The sequence below is a fragment of the Parus major genome, chromosome 15 (genome assembly GCF_001522545.3).
Source record: "Parus major isolate Abel chromosome 15, Parus_major1.1, whole genome shotgun sequence".
NCBI lineage: Eukaryota > Metazoa > Chordata > Aves > Passeriformes > Paridae > Parus > Parus major.
In genome coordinates this window covers 1,883,998-1,902,788 of record NC_031784.1, presented here as the reverse complement: position 1 = coordinate 1,902,788, position 18,791 = coordinate 1,883,998, and the positions used below count along the sequence as shown (strand labels likewise).

At 50.8% G+C, this 18,791-nt stretch overlaps 1 protein-coding gene across 10 annotated transcripts in view; it reads right to left on the bottom strand.

Moving 5' to 3' along the window:
- The window catches only part of NCOR2 (nuclear receptor corepressor 2), a 225,921-nt gene that overhangs the window by 104,231 nt on the left and 102,899 nt on the right, over positions 1–18,791 (bottom strand). For all 10 annotated transcript variants that reach the window (XM_015644014.3, XM_015644018.3, XM_015644019.3 and 7 more), the window contains exons 5-6: positions 11,315–11,494; positions 6,060–6,173 (exon numbers count right to left, since the gene is read on the bottom strand). In XM_015644014.3, the coding sequence (XP_015499500.1) occupies positions 6,060–6,173; positions 11,315–11,494 (294 nt within the window). The remainder of the gene's footprint in view (positions 1–6,059; positions 6,174–11,314; positions 11,495–18,791) is intronic.

Below are 18,791 nucleotides of genomic sequence, written 5' to 3'. Positions count from 1 at the left end.
CTAAAGTGATGTGCCAGCAAGGTTCTGCCACTGCAAACCACAGCTGAATGTTCCACCACTGCAAAACTGCTGCAAGTGTTGGCATTGCAAGGAAAACTTCCAGAAATCCACGTTTTAGCCCTGCAGCAGTTACAGGAAAGCTCCAGTCACCCAACCCAAGAGCCAGAGCTGTGGTGCAGTCCGCCTTCTGGCAGATTTGGGATCTTTGCAGCTCTCATCACTTCTTACAAGACCTGAAAGTGAAGGATGTGGCCGTGGTCTGGGTTAATCACAGACAAATCTTCTAAATCAATATATCTATCAGGACTCCAGATCCCAAAACAGACACCAGGACCATTAAAAAGCCAAAACAAATGAAAATTTCCATAAAATCCAATAAAAAATTACAAGATTCTGAATGACTCCAGGGAAATTGTTTAAATTGCATCTTTTTGGAAATCTTGCTATCATGCAGAAATGTCAATAGCATCTGAATTCTGGCCTCCCCAGTTTTCCTCTGGACTTTCCAAAAGCCCATTTTGAGGCAGAATAAAAGTTATTAGAAAAAAAAGCAAAACAAACAAGGCCCTTTCATCAGCCAAATACGAAACACCCCCATCCCAACTACCACGTAAACTAGAATTTGAAAAAAGCCCCGTAGATTAAATGCTCAAAAGCACTTTTACTGTTAAGGTCTTATTTACTGCACAGCTCGGTGCTGACGAGGCAGGCCCGATTCTTCCCTTTCTCATGTAAATCAGGAGTTCATAGAAAATCAGAGTTCTACAGACATCAAACCCCTGTAGGATCTGAGTCACACTCAGTGTCTGTGAGTAGTTAACGGCAAGATTATATTTTGCAATGCTAAAAGCCTTCATTTATTTATTCTCTTATTTATGGATGGGGCATTAATGCTTTATGAAGGTATTTGGGGGTAAACGGATAGCTGGGAACGTGCTCTGCACAGACACAACAGCAGCAGGGGATGGAAAAAGTTCCAAACAGCCCTTTGAATTCCAATTTTACAGCATAATGCTGAATTTATAGATAGATAGCTGTGCCCTTTTGAAGGAACAAGCATCAAGACAGAAAACGAATTAAAATTTAATCTTATTGATTTACACCAGCTCAATCTCAAGAGCAAGACAGACGCTGCTGCTGCTTCCAGCGCCTGCACTGCATCAAACGCAGTTTTTTGGAGGGCTGACAGCAGGGATGGGCTCCCGTGGCTGCTGGCACCCACAGGGTGACGTGGGGGGACTGGTCCCAGCCCTGGCCACGCTGTGGTGGGTCACAGCACGAGGTGTCCCCTCCCTGGCACGGCGGTGGAGGCGAAGTCACGCCACGTCCTGACGCGACCTCTCCCATAAATGAGCGCAATGTTTCGGGGGAAGCTGACGTGAGCTGCTTTGCAGGGACACGAGCACGGGAGCTGCTTTCTGTCTTCTTGCTGGCCTCTGAGCAGGAGTCCTCCTGGCTCTGGTGCACAGCAGGGACCTCCAAACATTCACATCTGGCTCGCTGAGAGCTGGATGTGAGCACCCGTGGGCTCCACAACATCGGAGAGACGGCACAGGTATCTCTGTGTGCACATAAGCAGGAATTTTTGGGACACAGAGGTGACTTGCAGGAGAATTCAGCCAGCCAAGCCACTGTGGGCTGCTGAGTAGCAGCTTCCTCCAGGACACACCGCCCAGGAGAGCTCAGCCAGCCCTGTATCCCAGGAAAGGCACAGAGCAATGCTGCTCTCCCCTCCCTGGCCTCAGCAAGGGTCTTGGAAATTTCTGTTTAAAGCACAAAAACATCTTCAAGCCCAGGTAGGTTCAACTGATTTCAAGGGAAGGCGGATGCAAGGAATCCCGGGAACGCCCAGTGGAATAAAGCTACAGCTAAAAATACACACAGATGATCTGTCCTGGTTACGGGGATTTGAGGTGGAAGGAAGATAAATTCTGTTCATACAATAACACATCCCAGAGGTGCAAATTAAAGCCCTCAAGGAGGCTGTGTCACGCAGCCACCACCTCTGAGGTGCCAGACCCAGCAGAGATCAGCTTTCTTCCGCAGGGGAGACACTGAAATCACTCACAGGGTTTAATTTAGGAGATCCCCAATGTCTCCATCACTGTCAGCCTCTGGATGAACCGAGGCACCCATCCCAACCTGATTTCTCTGTGCCACCCTGCCAGCAGCCAGCTCCTGGAGAGGAGCCCCTGGGCACCACCCTGCAGCCAACACTGCCCCCTGAGCTTCCCACAGCACTTTTCAAAGGCTCCTGGCAATTATATACCCCATAACTGTTTTCAAACATCATTTTATTCCTTCAAGGATTGAACACACTTTTGAAAGTAGGATTCAAATGCTTCTGACAGTGCTGCCCACTGTCTGTTCTCAGACAGTACCAAAAAACATTAACTCCCATTCTCATAAATCCTTTCAGAAACTGTACAGTTGACACAGTTGAAATTTTGGCTCGGATACATAAATGTGTGTTTTTCTGTTATACTGCAAAGATTTCCCAAAAAATACATTTTTGGGTGCAACTTCACAGCACATCTTTGGACACAAGAGAAAATGGCTTTGGTCAGCACATAGCAGGGGAGAAGGCACCTGGATCTTTAATATCAACTGTTCCCCCACAATCCAAGTCTCCTAAAAGCTTCCCAAATGCAATCACAGCCTCATAGTGCAGGATTTAACTGCAGTCAAGAGCAGCTTCTCTCCACTCTTCCCCAGTAGAATCTGTACAGTCACCTTTTTTTTTTTTCTGGAAATCAATTACATGTCCAGCAGAGTGTAGCAAGAGGGGATTACAGGTCACATTTTCCATAATTATCCTCCCTGACACCGAGGAACTTTTCAAATCATACACATTAAGTAGGTCACAAGAGGGAACAGCAGCGTGATGGGCATTTAGCATCAGAAAACCTGAATTTGGAGAAAATCAGATACAGTCCAGCACCACCCTCGTCCCAACCCCTCATCCATACACAGCACGGTGGTGAGAAAAATATACAGACTTCCCTGATGAACCATAAGCTAAAATTAGAAACCATTCACGCCTGCAAAGCCACAGCTATCGCCAAAAGGAAAGTAGGTCACAGAATGGCTGGCTAACTTGATTTTCCGGCTTTTCTAGCTGCGCTGTCCTCACGTAACCCCTGGTCTCCCATGGAGCGTTTTTGGTGTCTCCTTTGTTGGGGTATGAGTGGCGGCAGTGTGCGGCTCCGGCACGGCCTGGCAGGAGCGGTGGGAACGGGCTCGGCGGAGCACAGAGCGGCGCTTCACGGGGAGCTCAGCCAGAGCCACGCAGAAGCCCCTCCGCGAAGCTGTCGCCTCCCACCTGCTCGGGGATTGGCACGAGGGCTGGCTTTCTGCCCCTTCCACAAGGTTGCTCTTTAAAGATCATTTCAGGCTTTGCCAGCACTTCTGGGGCGCTTTCCTTTCTCGCCTCCTCCTGAGGCCTGAATATCCTCTTTTTATTTGCATTTCTTGCCGTGCACTGCCTCCCTCGAGCAAGCCACAAGCCAAGCGATGCGAGTAAATCTGGCTTTCCTTCCCTTTGTGCATGGGCTGGAGCCCTGGCTCAGCCCTTATCGACGCTTTTCCCACAAGTAGACCTCCAGGCATCAACTTCACTGCTTTTCCACGGCACAGAAAAGGCAGAAAAGCTTGAAATTTGGCTCAGTGACCTTCCTCGCTCTAAATCAATACATTTCTACCTGGCTTGCAGGCCTTTGCTCCAACCAAGCCACCTTGCAATTAACTGTAAAGCTGCAGATCAGCACAGGAGTGCCTGGACCTCTCCCATGTTCACAGAGAGCTGGATACACCTGCAGGATGTGCTGCCATCAAACCCACCCTACAGGCACCACTCCTTTCCACAACCTCAACTGACTCTAATCCCAAAACCCTTCCTCTTCCAGCTTTCCCCCTCCTGGCCTCAAAGGATGAGCAGTCACCACTAAAATGCATCCCAAACATTTGGTACTGAGGCTGAAAGCTGAGCCCTTGAATGTTCTTTAGAAGAGCAATTACAACCTGATTCCCACCCTGTTTCCTGGAGCCTCCACAAAGACAACACTCAGCACTCCCTTCCTCAGCTCAGCCTCCCCCTGCTGTGGTACTGGAAAGGGTCTTTCCACCCCTCGGCCACCACAGCTGGCCAGTGGTGCTGTCAGCTCTCTGCTGCCCACAGACAGATCCTGTCTTCTCCAAAGGAGGAACCTGCTCAGCCTGCTCTGGTTTCTATCAAGCCAAAGGGAAGGTTGTTGGTTGGAGTCTCCTGCCCACAGGCGGGCTCCTCACACACGACACGCAACGGGACTTCACAAGAACAGGGAACAATCACTGTTTGCCCATCCCTGGGATATTCAGACATGAAGACAGAGCCAGATTTGAAATTATATACACATTTTGGTGTCCAACGTGACCTTTGCTTGCTGGGCACCCACCTGGAATGAGTGTACCCACCACAAAGGTTAATGGTGAAAGTCCTGGCACCAAGCTGGCTGAGACTGGGATGCCACCAGCTCTGAGCAGTGTGTGACAGTGTCCCAGGTGCTATGGCCCTGGACTTTCCAGGAGAAAGGGTGAACTCCGTGCCCTCCACAATCTCTGCCATCACCCATGAGACAGGGCAGAAATGCCAAGGGACTGCCCTGAGTGGTGGTGAGGCTTGGAGAGCAGATCCTGTCTGCTGTGGAGAATGTGGTGGGAGGGAACGTGTGACCCTTCAGCTGCCATGGGCAGAGACGAGAGGTGACAAAGCAGGACAACCAGCCCTGAGCCAGCTCCAGCCAATGGCGACTGCTACAGTGCAGGCTGCTGGGGATGTGATGGCTGAAGATCACTTTTCCCTCCTGCTTCACCACCATCACCCATTTCTTCCCCTTGTAACGTGGTTCAGCTACACAAGAGTGTCCAAGGAGGATGGGGCTCAAACGAACAGGAATAAAAACGTTTCAGAGCTCTGTTTTCTTGAGCCTCCCCTCTTGCACAGGAGGCACAAGCCATCTAGCCCAGGACCCCCAGAGAGGGCACTTGGTGGTGAGAATGGCTTTGAGGAACACTCAGCACCTGCCCCCAAAGCCCAGTGCTGTGAAGCCATCACCAGCTGGCACTTGCTAATGCTTCAAACACATCGACCTCAGCCTTCACCCACTCACACAACACACCGTGCCAGCACTGGGTTTCCTACTGCTCAGGGAGAGAAGCAGATGGAAAAAGGAAAACCAGGAAAATTGCACTGCCTGGGAGAGCAGGGTAGGCGATTTTTTTTTTCTTTTTAGGAGTCAGGCACCTGGATTTCTGCAGCTCCCAGTGAAATCGCAGGCCTCGCAATTCAAAATAATTAGCGACTGGTAGTTTTCCTTTTATGCAAAATCATCCTTTTTATCCAACACCTAAATGAAAATGAATATGCTTGATTATCTACCAAAGGGCCCAATTTCTGAGCATCGCTCCGATGCACACAGCAAAATTCATCTCTCCTCGGGCTGCTATTACAGGCAATGGCTGATAAATGAGCGGTCAAGGCAGAGATCCAGAGCCAGGGATGCCAGCCTGACCTTTGTTAATGCTATTTACAGCATCAAATGTCCACAAATCCAGCCATGGCTGCATCCACATCCTTGCTGCTCCAGCCTGGGGGGCTTAGGGGCAGCCAGGAGAGCTCACAGCTGGCCTGCCAGTATTAGAGCACCACAGATGTCACCCTCCATCCATGCAGCCCACCCACCATGTCAAAGCCCACCCCTTGAGGCAGCTTTCAGGCTGGTTCACTTCCAGGGGAGAGCATGAAGCAAACTGTTTAACAGAGAGGAATCTGAAACATGTCTTGAATGTTCTGAGGCTGATCACAGGAAACCCCCCAGGCAGGTTCTTCAGAAGACATTAGGGCTCATCCACACCATCCTGACACCGTCCTGACCGTGCTCCATCCACCCCACTCCCACACCCTTCACCCCAAAGGTAACACCCAGGAAAATCCCCCACCTGATCCTTACCAACCTCCCCATCCCTGGCCACGGTGACACGGCACGACCACACATTTGTCCTTCCATCATTCCCAGACTCACCCTGTTCTCGTCGTAGATGATCTGCACCAAGCTGCGATGTTTGGACTCGATAGGAGGGGGAGAGATGGGTTTTTCAGGCTCTGGTGGTTTGGCTGCTTCTTCCTCCAACTGTTGCTGTGGAAGGAGAGGGGGGAGGAGGAGGGTGAGTCACAGCAAGAAACGCAGCCGTCCCCATCCACACGAGACTCTGTGTGGTGCCGTGACCCAGGTAGAAACCGCCATGGTAGGAGACTTCCTGCGAGACACGGGCAGGGACGGGGAGAGGGAGGAGAGCTCGCAGCAGCCACGCAAGCGCAGCGCTGGCCTGCCCCAGGCACCCACCCTGCGCTCGTGGGTCGGCGTGCTTTAGGTATGGAGGATGAGGACCTGCCTCAAAGGAGCCTCCTGGAACGGGCCTGAGGCTAGAAATAACGATTTTACTGGGAACACTTAAATGAAACCACAGCTCCAGCCCAGCTTTCTGCTGCTACCTGCCTCTGGAGCTGTTGCTGCGTGCAGGGAGAGGTGGAGGAGCCAGGGGTGATGAGCAAGGCTGCTCTCCACCCTCAGTTTCACCCTTCGACAGAGTGGTTGGAGGACGTACCTTGGGATGACTCTTCTCAATTAAATGACTCGTGCACCAGCCATCCCTGCACTTTGGAATATCAGCAGCTAAACTTGATATTCCACCTGCAGCTCCGTCTCTCCCAACACTGTGAGGTGGGAGGAGACATCCCAGCCCTTCCTGTAAGTTTGAGGAACTGCTCAGCTGAAAGAGGAAATCACAGATTTCTCCAGGCTCCTCCTGGGGCCAGCCTGTGAGGAGGGAGAGCGCAGCCGTGCGCGGCAGCTGCGGGGCAGCACAGGAACGGGAGAGGGAGCGGCTGTCAAAAAACGCTGAGGATTTTTTCCCTGCTAGGCTCTGAATCTCCAAATTTATTTTTTTTTTCCTGCAGCTAAAGCATCCCCTGTTGAAGCATGGGGAAAATCGAGAGAGTTTTGTACTAGGGAGAAAATGCACCTGGGACTTGGCTTGCACCAGAGGTGAGCACACCACTGACTTCCTGGGGACAGTGGTGGCTGGTGGCCTGAGAAGAAGGTGAGCTTATATTCCTCCTCCCCATCATCTCTACTCCTGCTGATGACACTTTTAGCACACCAGGATGGGAAGATGCACTTGGGATGAACCCAAGAAAGCACTTAAGCACCCAGACAGGTCTAACGGCTTGGATGAGAAAAGTCACACTCCTAAAATTGTGTTTCGATGGATGAAGCACCCCATGCTGTGGACTCCGCCTCTCCACTGGTGGGTGCCTCTCCCCACAGAGGGAAAAGCAGCACCTTAGGGAACATCAAGATACAGCCAAAAAAGCTGCTGTTGCCAGCCAGAGTGGGGAGCAGTCTCTGGCACTGCAGGAGAGCCTGTGTCCCATAAATTGGCATCACCAATAGCCTTAGAGCTACCCCAGCCACAAGTGAGAAGAGCCAGGAACCGCCCAGCTTGAACCATCTGCACCCTGGAAGGGGATGAAGCTTTCCCAGCACTGCAGGGATCCGTCCCTTCCTGCCTGCAAACAGCCCCACTGTGGCACAGAAGGCTCCAACCACAGCAGCAGCCCCAGCCCTCTGCTGTTCCCAACCACAGCCACATCTCAGGTGGCCCAAGCCACAGGACAGGGGACAAGAGCTCCCCTGGAAGCCACAGCTGCAAAGCTGTATTTGGCATCAGCCCTGGCACAGAAGCAGCACTTCCAGGACCTGCCAGCTCTTCTCGGCACCCTATCACACATCCTCACTCCCATGGGATGAACTCCAAAAACTCCAAAGAACAAACCAGCAAAAGGGATCAGACACATCTACTTCTCTTGGGGAAAATATTTGTGTTAAGAAAAAAGTCAAAGCATCCAAAACTTGGCTGTATCGTTCTGGAAACCCACAAAAATTCTGCCAAGTGGTTGGGTGTGCAACAAGGGATTTCAGAGGGGAGGGTTTGATGGCCTATCAGGAAACGAAAGTTTGCCACTAAGTGGAGGCTCATTAAAAACAGCTCATTAGAAGAAAAAATAAAAATCTAATTATAGCTGAAATACAGTAGAGAATTAAACTCCACTCGCTGTGGTGTAGCACTGTATGGATATTAAAGGGCCAGATGCTGGGGTAAGGATGTGAGGAGGGGCTGGAGGCAGCACACCTGACTGCAGCCTGCGACAGCTACTCCTGGGAGCCGTGGGAAATGGCAAAGCAAAATAGGTCAGGGTTCCCAGACAGGGACAAAATGGATTTCTTAAAGGTCTGCCACAAAAGCCAGGCTGGGACTGTGACCTTTAGAGGGAGAGAGTGAGATGAGAGATGAGTCTTGACGGCTCCACACTCCCTCCCTCCTCCCAGCAGTGGCTGCCCAAGACCTCCCTCCTCTCCCCAGATGGAAGACAGGGCAGCAGGTGAAGGGATGCAAGATGCCACCATTAGCCATAGCCCTGGCACCCCCAGGCCAACCCATTCCCAAGTGGAAGAGGTGTCCCCTCCAGGAAAGAGACCCTTTGGCTGGACCATGTGCTACAGGGGGACCACTGCAGGCTGCAGCACTGGTGGCAAGGTGGGTGATGTTTCAGGAAGGTCCCAGTGCTGCAGATTGGTGAAGCCAAGGCTGTCACACACACACTGCTGCCATCACCTGGGTACTGCCTGGGGAGAGCAGGGCGTTCCAGCCACAGGGCAGCTCTGAAAACCACTTTCCAAGAGAACACAGCAAACTCAGCCCGATGGAAGGGGAAAGCCTGGAGCTCTTCCACCCAGCCGGCTCCACCTCCATCACCAGGTGGGAGTGTTGTACTCCCGGAGAGCCCTTGGCTGAGCTCAGCGCCCGGGGAGGCTCAGGCGCCACTGCAGAGAACAGCCCAGCAGTTTATTTCTCCTTCACATCCCCGGTACCGCTGCCAGGAATAAATGCATAAGGATTATCCTTCCCTGTCAGGAAGAGGGGGAGAGAGGACTCGGCGAGAGATTTAAGCGCATATGGCGCATGAATGAGCGGGGGATGGCTGACGGAGGTGGCCTCCTGCCAGGGGTGTGCAGGGTTTGGGGAAGGTTTCTCAGCTTGCTGAAGACGTTTGCTTCTTGCAAAGTCCAGGCAGAGCCTTCCCTGCCATTTTTGGAACAACCAGAAAGAGATGGTGGATTGTGGTTGGTTGGGTTTGGTTTTTTTTTGCACAGCCTTTCCATACAAGTGTATTTAATTACCCTGAGAAGGCCTCCCAAAGACAGAGGGGAAAAGCATTAGGATATTCTGGCTGCATACAATTTCTCCCCTGCTCCACTGACGTTCCTGCAGGAGCAGTATCTGTTCCAGGCTCATTGCTTTCCCTCACTCGTGCTCCTGCACTGACAGCTCAGATGCACAGATGCACAAAACGTTCCTGGAGCATCTCAGACAGGACCCCCTGCTCCAAAAACACTTCTTCCCAGATGTGCTAGCTCTGCTGGAGGACTGGGATGGGGAAGGCTCCAGCCAGAGGGGGAAGGAGGCCATAGTGGAGGGGGGTCAGTTTTGCCATATGACTTTGCCACCATGTGCCAAAAAAAGAAAAAAAAAAAAGAATAAAATAAAAGGAAGGGAGGGGATGCTTTTACTGCCAACAGCCACTTTCACCTTCTTCCCCATTTAACAGAGCATTTTTGTGGGAAGGAAGAATCATAAAATTTGTTCATAGGGAAGAAATAAAGCAACTGAGCAGCCAATAATAAAACCCCCATTTCCTTACGGAAGGACAGTTTGATTGTAACACTGAGGAACAAATGCTGCTCCTGCCAGCATCAGCAGCAGCTCCTCAGCATCCCTGAAAAGTCAGGCAGTGGATCATTGGAGCTGCCAGTCCTCCCAGCCCTCATGACAGGGACCTGCCCTGCCCTGCCAGGCACATATCCCACCTGGAAAGCCCTTTTCCAGAGCAGGAAATGAGCCTGGTTTGCAGCTCTTTCCTCAACTGTGAGTAAAAAACATGGACCAGCAGCCAGGCTGCCAGGTGGGAGAGGACACCAACATTTTGTCTGAGCTTCCTACGAGGGAGAGGGGAAGGGCTGCCTTCACCCAGCTCCCACCAAAGCCAGCAAGAGGAACCTCTGTGGTTTCCATTGCTCCAGATGTGCCCCTGGGCCCCAGGAGCTGGCATACAGGGCTGCTGCCTCACACCCCCAGCACAGCTGCTTCTGCCCACTCTTGGCTTCCTCTCCTTCAAAAAGGCAAAAAAGGGGTCCTTCACATTAATTAAGCCATATTGCTTGAAAATAAATTGAAAATATTCCTGCTTTGTCTTGCAGGACAGAAAGGAACTGTGTTTGGTGTGGGAAAATACAGATCTGATGGGGAAGAGCAAGTGCATGCTCATTCTAAGGAGCTTCAACAGCCCAAGCAGAGATTTTGCTCCATTCCCAAATTCCTACTGTTGCTCCAAACCCTTGGGAAAGGTCATTCCTCTTGGTCAGTTTGGGATTAGCAGCCATCAGGGAGTTAAGAAACTCATCCCAAGCAAAGAAAATAAAGCAACCAGAAAAAAAAAGGCAGAGAAGTGATTTGCTTTAAGAAGTGAAAGCCCTTAAGTCTGTGGGTTTTTTCACGGACATCCCTGAAGGTTTTGTCATATTAATCTCTTAATGGGTTTATGGTAATTATGTACAGGCCAACACCAAGTGGGTTATCCTTCTACTGGGGAGTGCTCCTGTGCAGGGTAAAGCTGCAGCCAGGAAGATCAGATTCAAATCCCTGCTCAAGCACAGCCCTGACTGGAGCTGGATCAGATGCTGCTCAAGGCTGCGGAGCTGGAAAGCCCCAGAGAAAGGGGACTGGATGCACTGGAAGGGCCATTTGGTCATCACAGCAATATTTTAAACAGCTTGGTACTGAATACTGGCAGCACCAGCACTGGAGAGAGAGAATTGCTGGAAAGGAAAAGACCTTGTGCTGTGCTGATGACTCGGACAGCTCAGGCTGTGCTTCCAGCTCTGCTGCTCACCACTTGTATACCCACTGCCAAGGCCCTGAGGACACTTTTTTTTTCTCTTTCAGGTTCTCTGAGGTGCAAAGAGCTACAAGCTGGGTTTCCAAAGCTCCCTCCCTCACCTTGTGACTACCAGCTCCATACTGCAGGCACAGCACACAGATGATCCTGGTGCACTGGCACTGCCACTTCCCCTCTGTGGCCAGGCAGGGGCAAGGACAGGGCCAGGGGCAGCATGCAGAAGCGAGGACACGTGTTCCCCTCCAGACCACATCCTCTTACCTGCTTCTTCTTCAGCTTGGAGATCTGCTGCTCCACCATGGTGATCTCGCGGTCCACGCGGTCCATGTTCTGAATGAGCTCCTCCTTGGAGAGCCGGGCGGGCAGCAGGTCCAGCTCGGCCTCAGGGTGGGCAGGGCTCACAGGAGACACAGGCTCCAGTTTGCCAGTCAGGCCACGATCCTGGGAAGCACAAAACAACCAGATCATCTCTCTCCCAGGAGCCTCTGGATCCTTCTCTCATCCTCCCACAGCTCCCTGGCCTATTCCCAGCCTTCTGAGATACACAAAACCCTCAAAAAAAAAACCTGCTAGACTAGGGAGTACCAGCTGTCAGATCACATCACCACAGTGCTCCACAACCTCCAGCATCTCCAAAGAGAACCAGGTTATTCTTCCAGAGACAAGACAGCAGCTCTTCCTCCTGACAAAGCCTCAGAGGCTCGCACCACCTTGAGTGCTGCTCATGCTCTTACAGGATCAATAAAGCCATCCATATGCAGGAGCTCCCAGCACCACTGTCCCTCACAGGGCTCAAGGCACATCTCTGCAGAAATGAGACACCACAGTCACACTGTCCTCAGAGAGTGCCACAGGGACCAGAGCAGCATGAACCATGCTGGAGGAGAAGGGGCTATGAGAGCACCCCTGGGAGGAAAGAGGGCTCCTTCATGGCCATTTCATTCTCCATTTCTAAATTCTCTCTTCCTAAACCCTGGGGATACTCTGAGCCTTGGATGTTGAATGCCACCATCCAAATATGGAGAAAAAGGGGATAGGTGAGTCAGGATAAAAATAGACTGAACCAACATTTTTCAAATTCCAGGTGAAGAGGCTCTCAGCTCTTTGAGTCAGAGACTGGAGAGATCAGCAAAACCTCCGTGGCCATGACAGGGAGCAGCTCTAATGGCCCAGGGCTGAGGGAAAACACATCCAAATGCTCAGCTTTGACCCAGCAGTGCAACTAGCTGGTACACCAGGAGCATCCTGCACACCACCCTCGCCCTCTGCAGCTCCAAAGCAGATGTGGAGCCCATTTCTGGCACCACAAGCTGCGTGCCTGGATGAGCCTGACCCCATGGATGAGCACACCTGGGATGAAGCCACTGGCCACACAGATGGGGATCATGGCACACCACCAGCCTACCCTGACCCAGGACTCTCCTCTCTGGCAGCTACCCAGTGCCTTAATTAAAAGTTTATCTATTCATTTGCTTAGTGAGTGGGTGGGTTTCTTTTCCTGGAGGGGGAGAAGAGGAGCAGTGGCTCTGTTTGTAACCCTAAACAGACCCTGGGCAGCTGCTGCTGAGGGGAGGGGAGGGATGAGGGGAGGCAAACAAGGGAAGAAGTCCACACAACTTTGCCACCTTCATTACAGCAGCCCTGCAGAAAGCCAACCTTGTTCTGGTGCTGAGCACCCTCCCCTCCGTGCTGACACCTGTGAAAGGCCAGGGCTGAGCCCCTGCCACGGTGGAGCTGGATGGTGGCTTGTGGATCCCCCTGTGCTCCCCCATCTAACCAGGGATGGTGGATGATGGCTCTGGGTTACTCAGCAGCCTTGCTGCAGCTCCTGCTGAACGTGGTGAGAGTGCAGGCACCACCTGGTACCACTCAGCATCTCAACAGCACCTGCTGGGAGGTCTCCACCCTGTCCCTGCTGGGTGCAGCCACCAACACCCTTCCTACTGCTGCCACCAAGGGACAGAAAGGCAAAGGAGCACCCCAAAACCCTGCTCTCACCATCCTGCCTCAGCCCCACCCAACCCCAGCAGCACAAAGGCTAAGCTGGCTGCATCCAGCATCCACTCAAAGAGAAGCTAGGAGAACATGAGAGCTTTCTGGAGAATCCTGAAGGGAAGATCCCATCCTGTGTTACTTTCCCAGCATTAGACGTCAAAAATGGTCATTCTGCTGCAGTGAGAAGGCTTTGTGTTCTCCACAGCTGGGGTTTCTTTGTGGTTTGGGTTTTTTTTTCAAGTTAAGAGGAGCAGGACAACCACAAGAAGCAAAAGATAAATTAGGTGTTCATGAAATCTCGCTCAGATTAAGGCACAGGAAGGGGAAGTGGCAGTGGCTTGTAAGTGGGTAGGTTTTTCTAAAGGAAAGGAAGTTGCCTGCCAAAAATGCAGGAGAGAAAGGCTCCTCACTGTGCACATGAAACAAATGATACTTCCTCATGTCTGCCAATATGCAGGACAGGGCACAAAACACCTTGGAAACCTGGTTCCTGATACAATTTTATCTTTTTACCTTGAGGAATCTGAAGCAAAAGAGCAGCAAAGCTGAGTAAGGGAAATAGCTGCAAATCACAGCACAAACATCATCCTCATTTGGTATTAGGAGATGATTACAGCAATAGAGAGAGGCAATGTGTCCTTGGACCTCACATACTGGGCACTGTCATGTCACTACATGTCACTAAATCAACCCTCTCAATCAACAAAATGACAAGCAGCAAAAAGAAGGAAAAAATAAAACGAAAGGAAAAAAAAATCTTGTCTATATAGAGCTGACATCCAAAAATCAGAGCTCACAGATTATGCAAGGCATAAAGAAGCCCTTAAAAATCACAAAAGTGGATTGAAAAGAGATTTGAAAAGATCAGAGTCCACTCAGAGCATGGAGTAGACCCCGATGGTCAGAGATATTTCAACTAGTGCTCTGCTTCCTACAGCTCTCAAGAAACCCTCAAAATATATGCCCCTGCTCTAGACAGTGTCATACCCTGAACAAGTGCAGTGTGAAACGTGAAATTCTCCTTATTAACGTGAAGTCACAGACTTCCAAACCAGCAAGAGCCACGAGAGGTGGAATAAATCTGCTGGAGGGAAGAAAACAATTACTGCATTACTCAAGTTGGTATTTTTTCAGTAATTACACTCTTTCCATGTGATTTGTTTTTACACATGGCTAACAGCTACTGCAGCTCCTGTTTATCCCTGGCCTTGTTTTGTGATTTATATGATAACAAGGGTGGGTGTGAGGGGGGCAGAGGCTGCACAAACCTCCCTGCAGCAAGAGGAGGTGCTGGCACTGAAGAAAACAATTATCACTGAGGAGGTTGTCAAAGAGCAAGGCCAGACTTTGGGGTGGGTTTCTTCTACATGCTCAGGAATAGAAATTCCCAACATAGCTAATGGAGCAAGCCTGCAATTGCAGTGACTTTAAAAACATGCAGAGGAAGGAAAAGGATAAGCCAACTGCCTACTGATGCCTTGAAGAGCAAGTAGGTCTCCAGGTAAATTTGATGTCCCTGCCTTCAGACACACCAGCATCTGAAAAAATTACAGTGAGAGCCCCAAGTGTGGTCCCAGGACACACTGGAACAGGCACCAGCCCATCTCCACCTGCTTATTTAGCATTACTGACCCAGCCTGTGATACTCACAGGAAAGTCATGTGAGTTTTGGGATTTAAAAGGGCATCTGTGCCCCACCTCAGCTCAGCACCTACAGCTGGATGCAGCCCAGCCTTCCTGAAGGGTCATTTTGCTCAGCTGCTCCCCACCCTCAGGAGACAGTAGATCAGTAGCTCTGCTCCATCTGCACCTAACTCTCGCTGCAAAGTGCATTTTGACCTTGCTGATCCCTTGACTGTGTCAGCTGCCTCTTCAAAACTCCCCAGTGGAGCCTGCAAACCTCCAGAGCCCATCAGTGCATCCCAAGAGAACAGAGCCTTGCTTGGGACGAGCCTCAGGATCTCCAGCACAGCTCACGGTGTTTGCCCTACATACCATCCTCTGTCTCTGCCTCTCTAATCCAGATCATTAGTGATGTTCCCCCAAGCCCAGGACAGAGATTTAGGGATGCCAACATCATCTCTTCCACAGTCTGTTCACTTTCTAATTATCAGCCAGCAGCAGTGTTTCCTGCTGGAGCACCAGGAGGGATTAAAGAGGTGTTATCTTTAACACCTGCCCCCACACACATCTCCTGTCCTCATGGGCTGGAGAAGATTGCCAAAGCAGGCAGGATAGGCTGGAGCCACTCAATTTGTGCTCAAATTAATTCCCAAAAAAACTTCACATGAACTTGTGATCAGGGGATCTCCTTGTGGGGATGCCTCCATCACCTGAGCCTCTCACAGCAGCACTGAGCCAGTGAACATTCCAGCACTCCAGCAGCCAACACCCCTCCCAAACCCTCATCCATGTGGGGCTGTGCCACACTGCAGAGCCAGCAGCTCATCCTCCCAGTCCAGGAGCACAGGGATGAGCAGACACTGAGCCCCCAGGGCTCCCCACACTCCTGGGATGAGAACCAAGCAGGAAAGCAACACCCCACTCCTCCATCCGTCAGCTTTTTAGGTAAAAACATGAATATAAAACTCCTAAATGAGCCAAACACAGACTAAAGGAATTTGTTTTTTTAATTGGAGAAGTGTCCAACACATTCTGACATATCTTAAGCCCCAGGATGACAGCACTGACAGAGGGAAAAAGTTATGGAGCTGAAAACTTATGTCTCATTTCCCCAGGGAGATACACGAGTACAAAAAGTCAGGGAGTCCGAGCAGTGAAAAGTACATCGAGTTACTGCAATTCTTTTGTCCATGGCCATCTGCTGTGCTGATGGCTCTTTCTGCAGCCTGGCCCTTCAAACGAGGTTTTAATTCTTAAATACTGCTGGGCTCTTGCTGGGCTGCGTCCCCGCGTGCTCCAAGGGCTGCCGAAGCGGGATGGAGACCCGAGTGTGCTCTGGGGAGCTCCTGGGTGATGCTCAGCAGCCAGGAACACACGGATGTTCCCCTGCAAGCCAAGCAGAGCTCCCCAGGGATGCCAGCTGTGGGACCAAGGCATCATCCCCCTCCTTCCTCCATCCCCACGGCATGTGCAAAACACGGATTGCTTTCACTGGATGCAGCCCACTACGTGCTCTCATGGGAATTTATGAAGCTGGAGAGCAAGGAGCTGTCTAAAGACAAAATCAGGTTTTCTTTAAATTTAATTTCTTTTTTTAAATAAATCTGACTTTACGAGCAGGCCCACAAAATTCCTTTCCTCCGTAATCCAGCTGAATTCCACGCAGACAGAGCGGAAAACATCCCAACAATTTCTAAAGCTTGCACGAAAGTAGGTCAAAAAACTTCCCCAATGTTTCAACAGCTTGAAGCAATTTAATTGCAAAACCAGTACCAAATGCTGACCCCTCCCTCCCTGCCTCCCCTCCCCAGCAGATTTACGAGGGTGGTAAAACCTCGCAAGCCAGAGCCTGAGTTAAATGCAGTAACCAAAGCCTTGTATCTGGTCTCACAGAACTTGCTTGGGCTCTAAAGACTCGTTCTGTGGTGTTACAGTGAACAGATGCTGCCTCTGGATCTCAGGACTGCAGGATGCTACAGCAGCACCGCCTAACAGGGCTCATGGACTCGGAGGCAGCCTGAAAAATAACGGGTCAAATCCAAAAATCCTTACTCGGGCAAACTCCCCCGGCCACCGAAGGCATTACCCGGCAAATGGATGCTGGGCCTTTCATTCCCTTCCTGCGTTTCCCCATTAGTGGGTAATAATTGCATTGAATGCCAACATTCCCCACTGACTTAGAGGAGTGATGAATTCTCACCTACCCATCTACTCATTACAACAAGGAGCTAATTGCTCCACCTCTCATTAAGAATTCCCCAACACTGCCTATTCTGCATCCCTGGATTTTCAGCTGACCTTAAGTTTGCTCAAACAGTAACTGTCTGCACTGAAATTTTCCATGCTGAATATCAGCTTTAGGCACTTTTAGTCTTTTTTCTTTTTTTTTCCTAAACAGGGAATTTCAGCCAGAACAACTCTGTCACTTCCAAGAACAAGTTTACAAGAAAATATGCCTTTCTGCAACATTCAGAAAGATTCTGGGAACTTTTTCTTTGAGCGTCTTCAGCACAGTTGATACATCTGGTAAGACTCTCTGCCAGCGATTTGCCTTTTGTTAACACTGCAGAAGTGTCCACGTCAAAGGAAAAAAAAAAAATTAATAAAAATCTCATCTTGGTGCTTGCCTTAGGGGAAATGACCTGGAACTGAGCAGAGTTGGGGTCCTGGTTCTGGGAAGCTGCAGGAAAGGTGCTGCAAAGGGAAGGAAAAGGCTGAGATGGAAGGACCATGCACGTATGGAATATTCCAGGCCAACAGCAAGTGCCCCAAAATAATAAAATGTGAATAAATGCATGGTTTGGGCAGGTAAAGAAAAGCCTGAGAGCACCCACCAGATGATGAGGATGGAGCAATGCAGCCAGAGACCTGCTCAGCCAAGACAGAGCACAGAACAGAGGGGCAGGTACAGCAAAGACAGGCTCCTGCTGCTTCCTACAAACAAGGGGAGGACAAGTTCAGGTTGTCAGAGTAGCCCACAAGCAGCAAGCTCCTGCACTCCTCCATCTGCAGCTTTAAAGCTCTTCCAGTGATTTGTTCAGCCAGCAGCCACCCGTGCTGACACTGCACACACGAGCGCACGTTTGAAGCCTCTTAAAAAGGACCAAACTGCAAAAAACGCCTCCGATTACACGACGTGCCAAGGCAGGGAGGGAAATTTTTAATTGCCCAATTTGGCACTCAGCCAGGCAGCGGGGTCACCCCTGGCTTCAGAGCCACATTTTAAAGGTAATGGGGAGCTCCTGGCAGAGCCTGGCTCCTCCTTGCTGGGGCTCAAACCTCCCTTGCATTCCCTGGGGCCAGCTGATTTTGGGCAGCTTTCACAGGAATCTCTGAATCGTCACCAGAGCCTGTTTTTGTGGAGTTTCTTTAGGGGGGCAGAGGGGGTCCCCCACCTGGGGCTGCAGGCACAATCCCCAAACCTCCTGTGGCAGCCCAGGAAGCACCTTGTCACCTAACCCAACAAACCCCAGGGGAATGGAACACTCACTCCACGCCTTTGAAAGCTTCAGCCTCCCCATTTTATTATTTTTTTTTTGCAATACCACTCATCCTCTTTCAACTACCACATGCAGTAAAGCACGTTCTGAGTCCTTCCAGCATGTCAACCAGGGAGGGATGAAGCATCAAGGGCTGTGTTAATCCCAGCAGGCAAGTTCCCTCTAACAGAAGATGTTGGAATAGTCCCTGCCAAATCCCAGCTATCCCTCAAGCAGGTAGAAAGCCCTCCACACCTAATGCCATGTGAAAAGCAGGCTTGAGTGTTGTAAAAAAGGCGTCTGCAGAAGAAAAATCCCTTTTCATACCAGTGCAATACTCCAGTGAACAGCACAAACACTGCACTGCTGGGACGGTGCCTACATCCACACCCATCACTCCTGCAGAAGTGGGAGCTGGGCACTACATCCGCTTACATCTGCTCTCCGCTGAGCATCCCGTCAAAAATATATCATTTCACGCCAACTGGAAAAGCTACATCAGCCAAAAAAGCAGGAGGGCAAGCAGTCAGTGGGACTGGAGCCCTTGCAGTGTTGAATGTTGGAAACACGGGGCTGGATCCTGAGCCAGGCTCAGCACCAGCCAACGCCGTCCTGGGGGCCCAGAGCCCCGGCTGGATGGC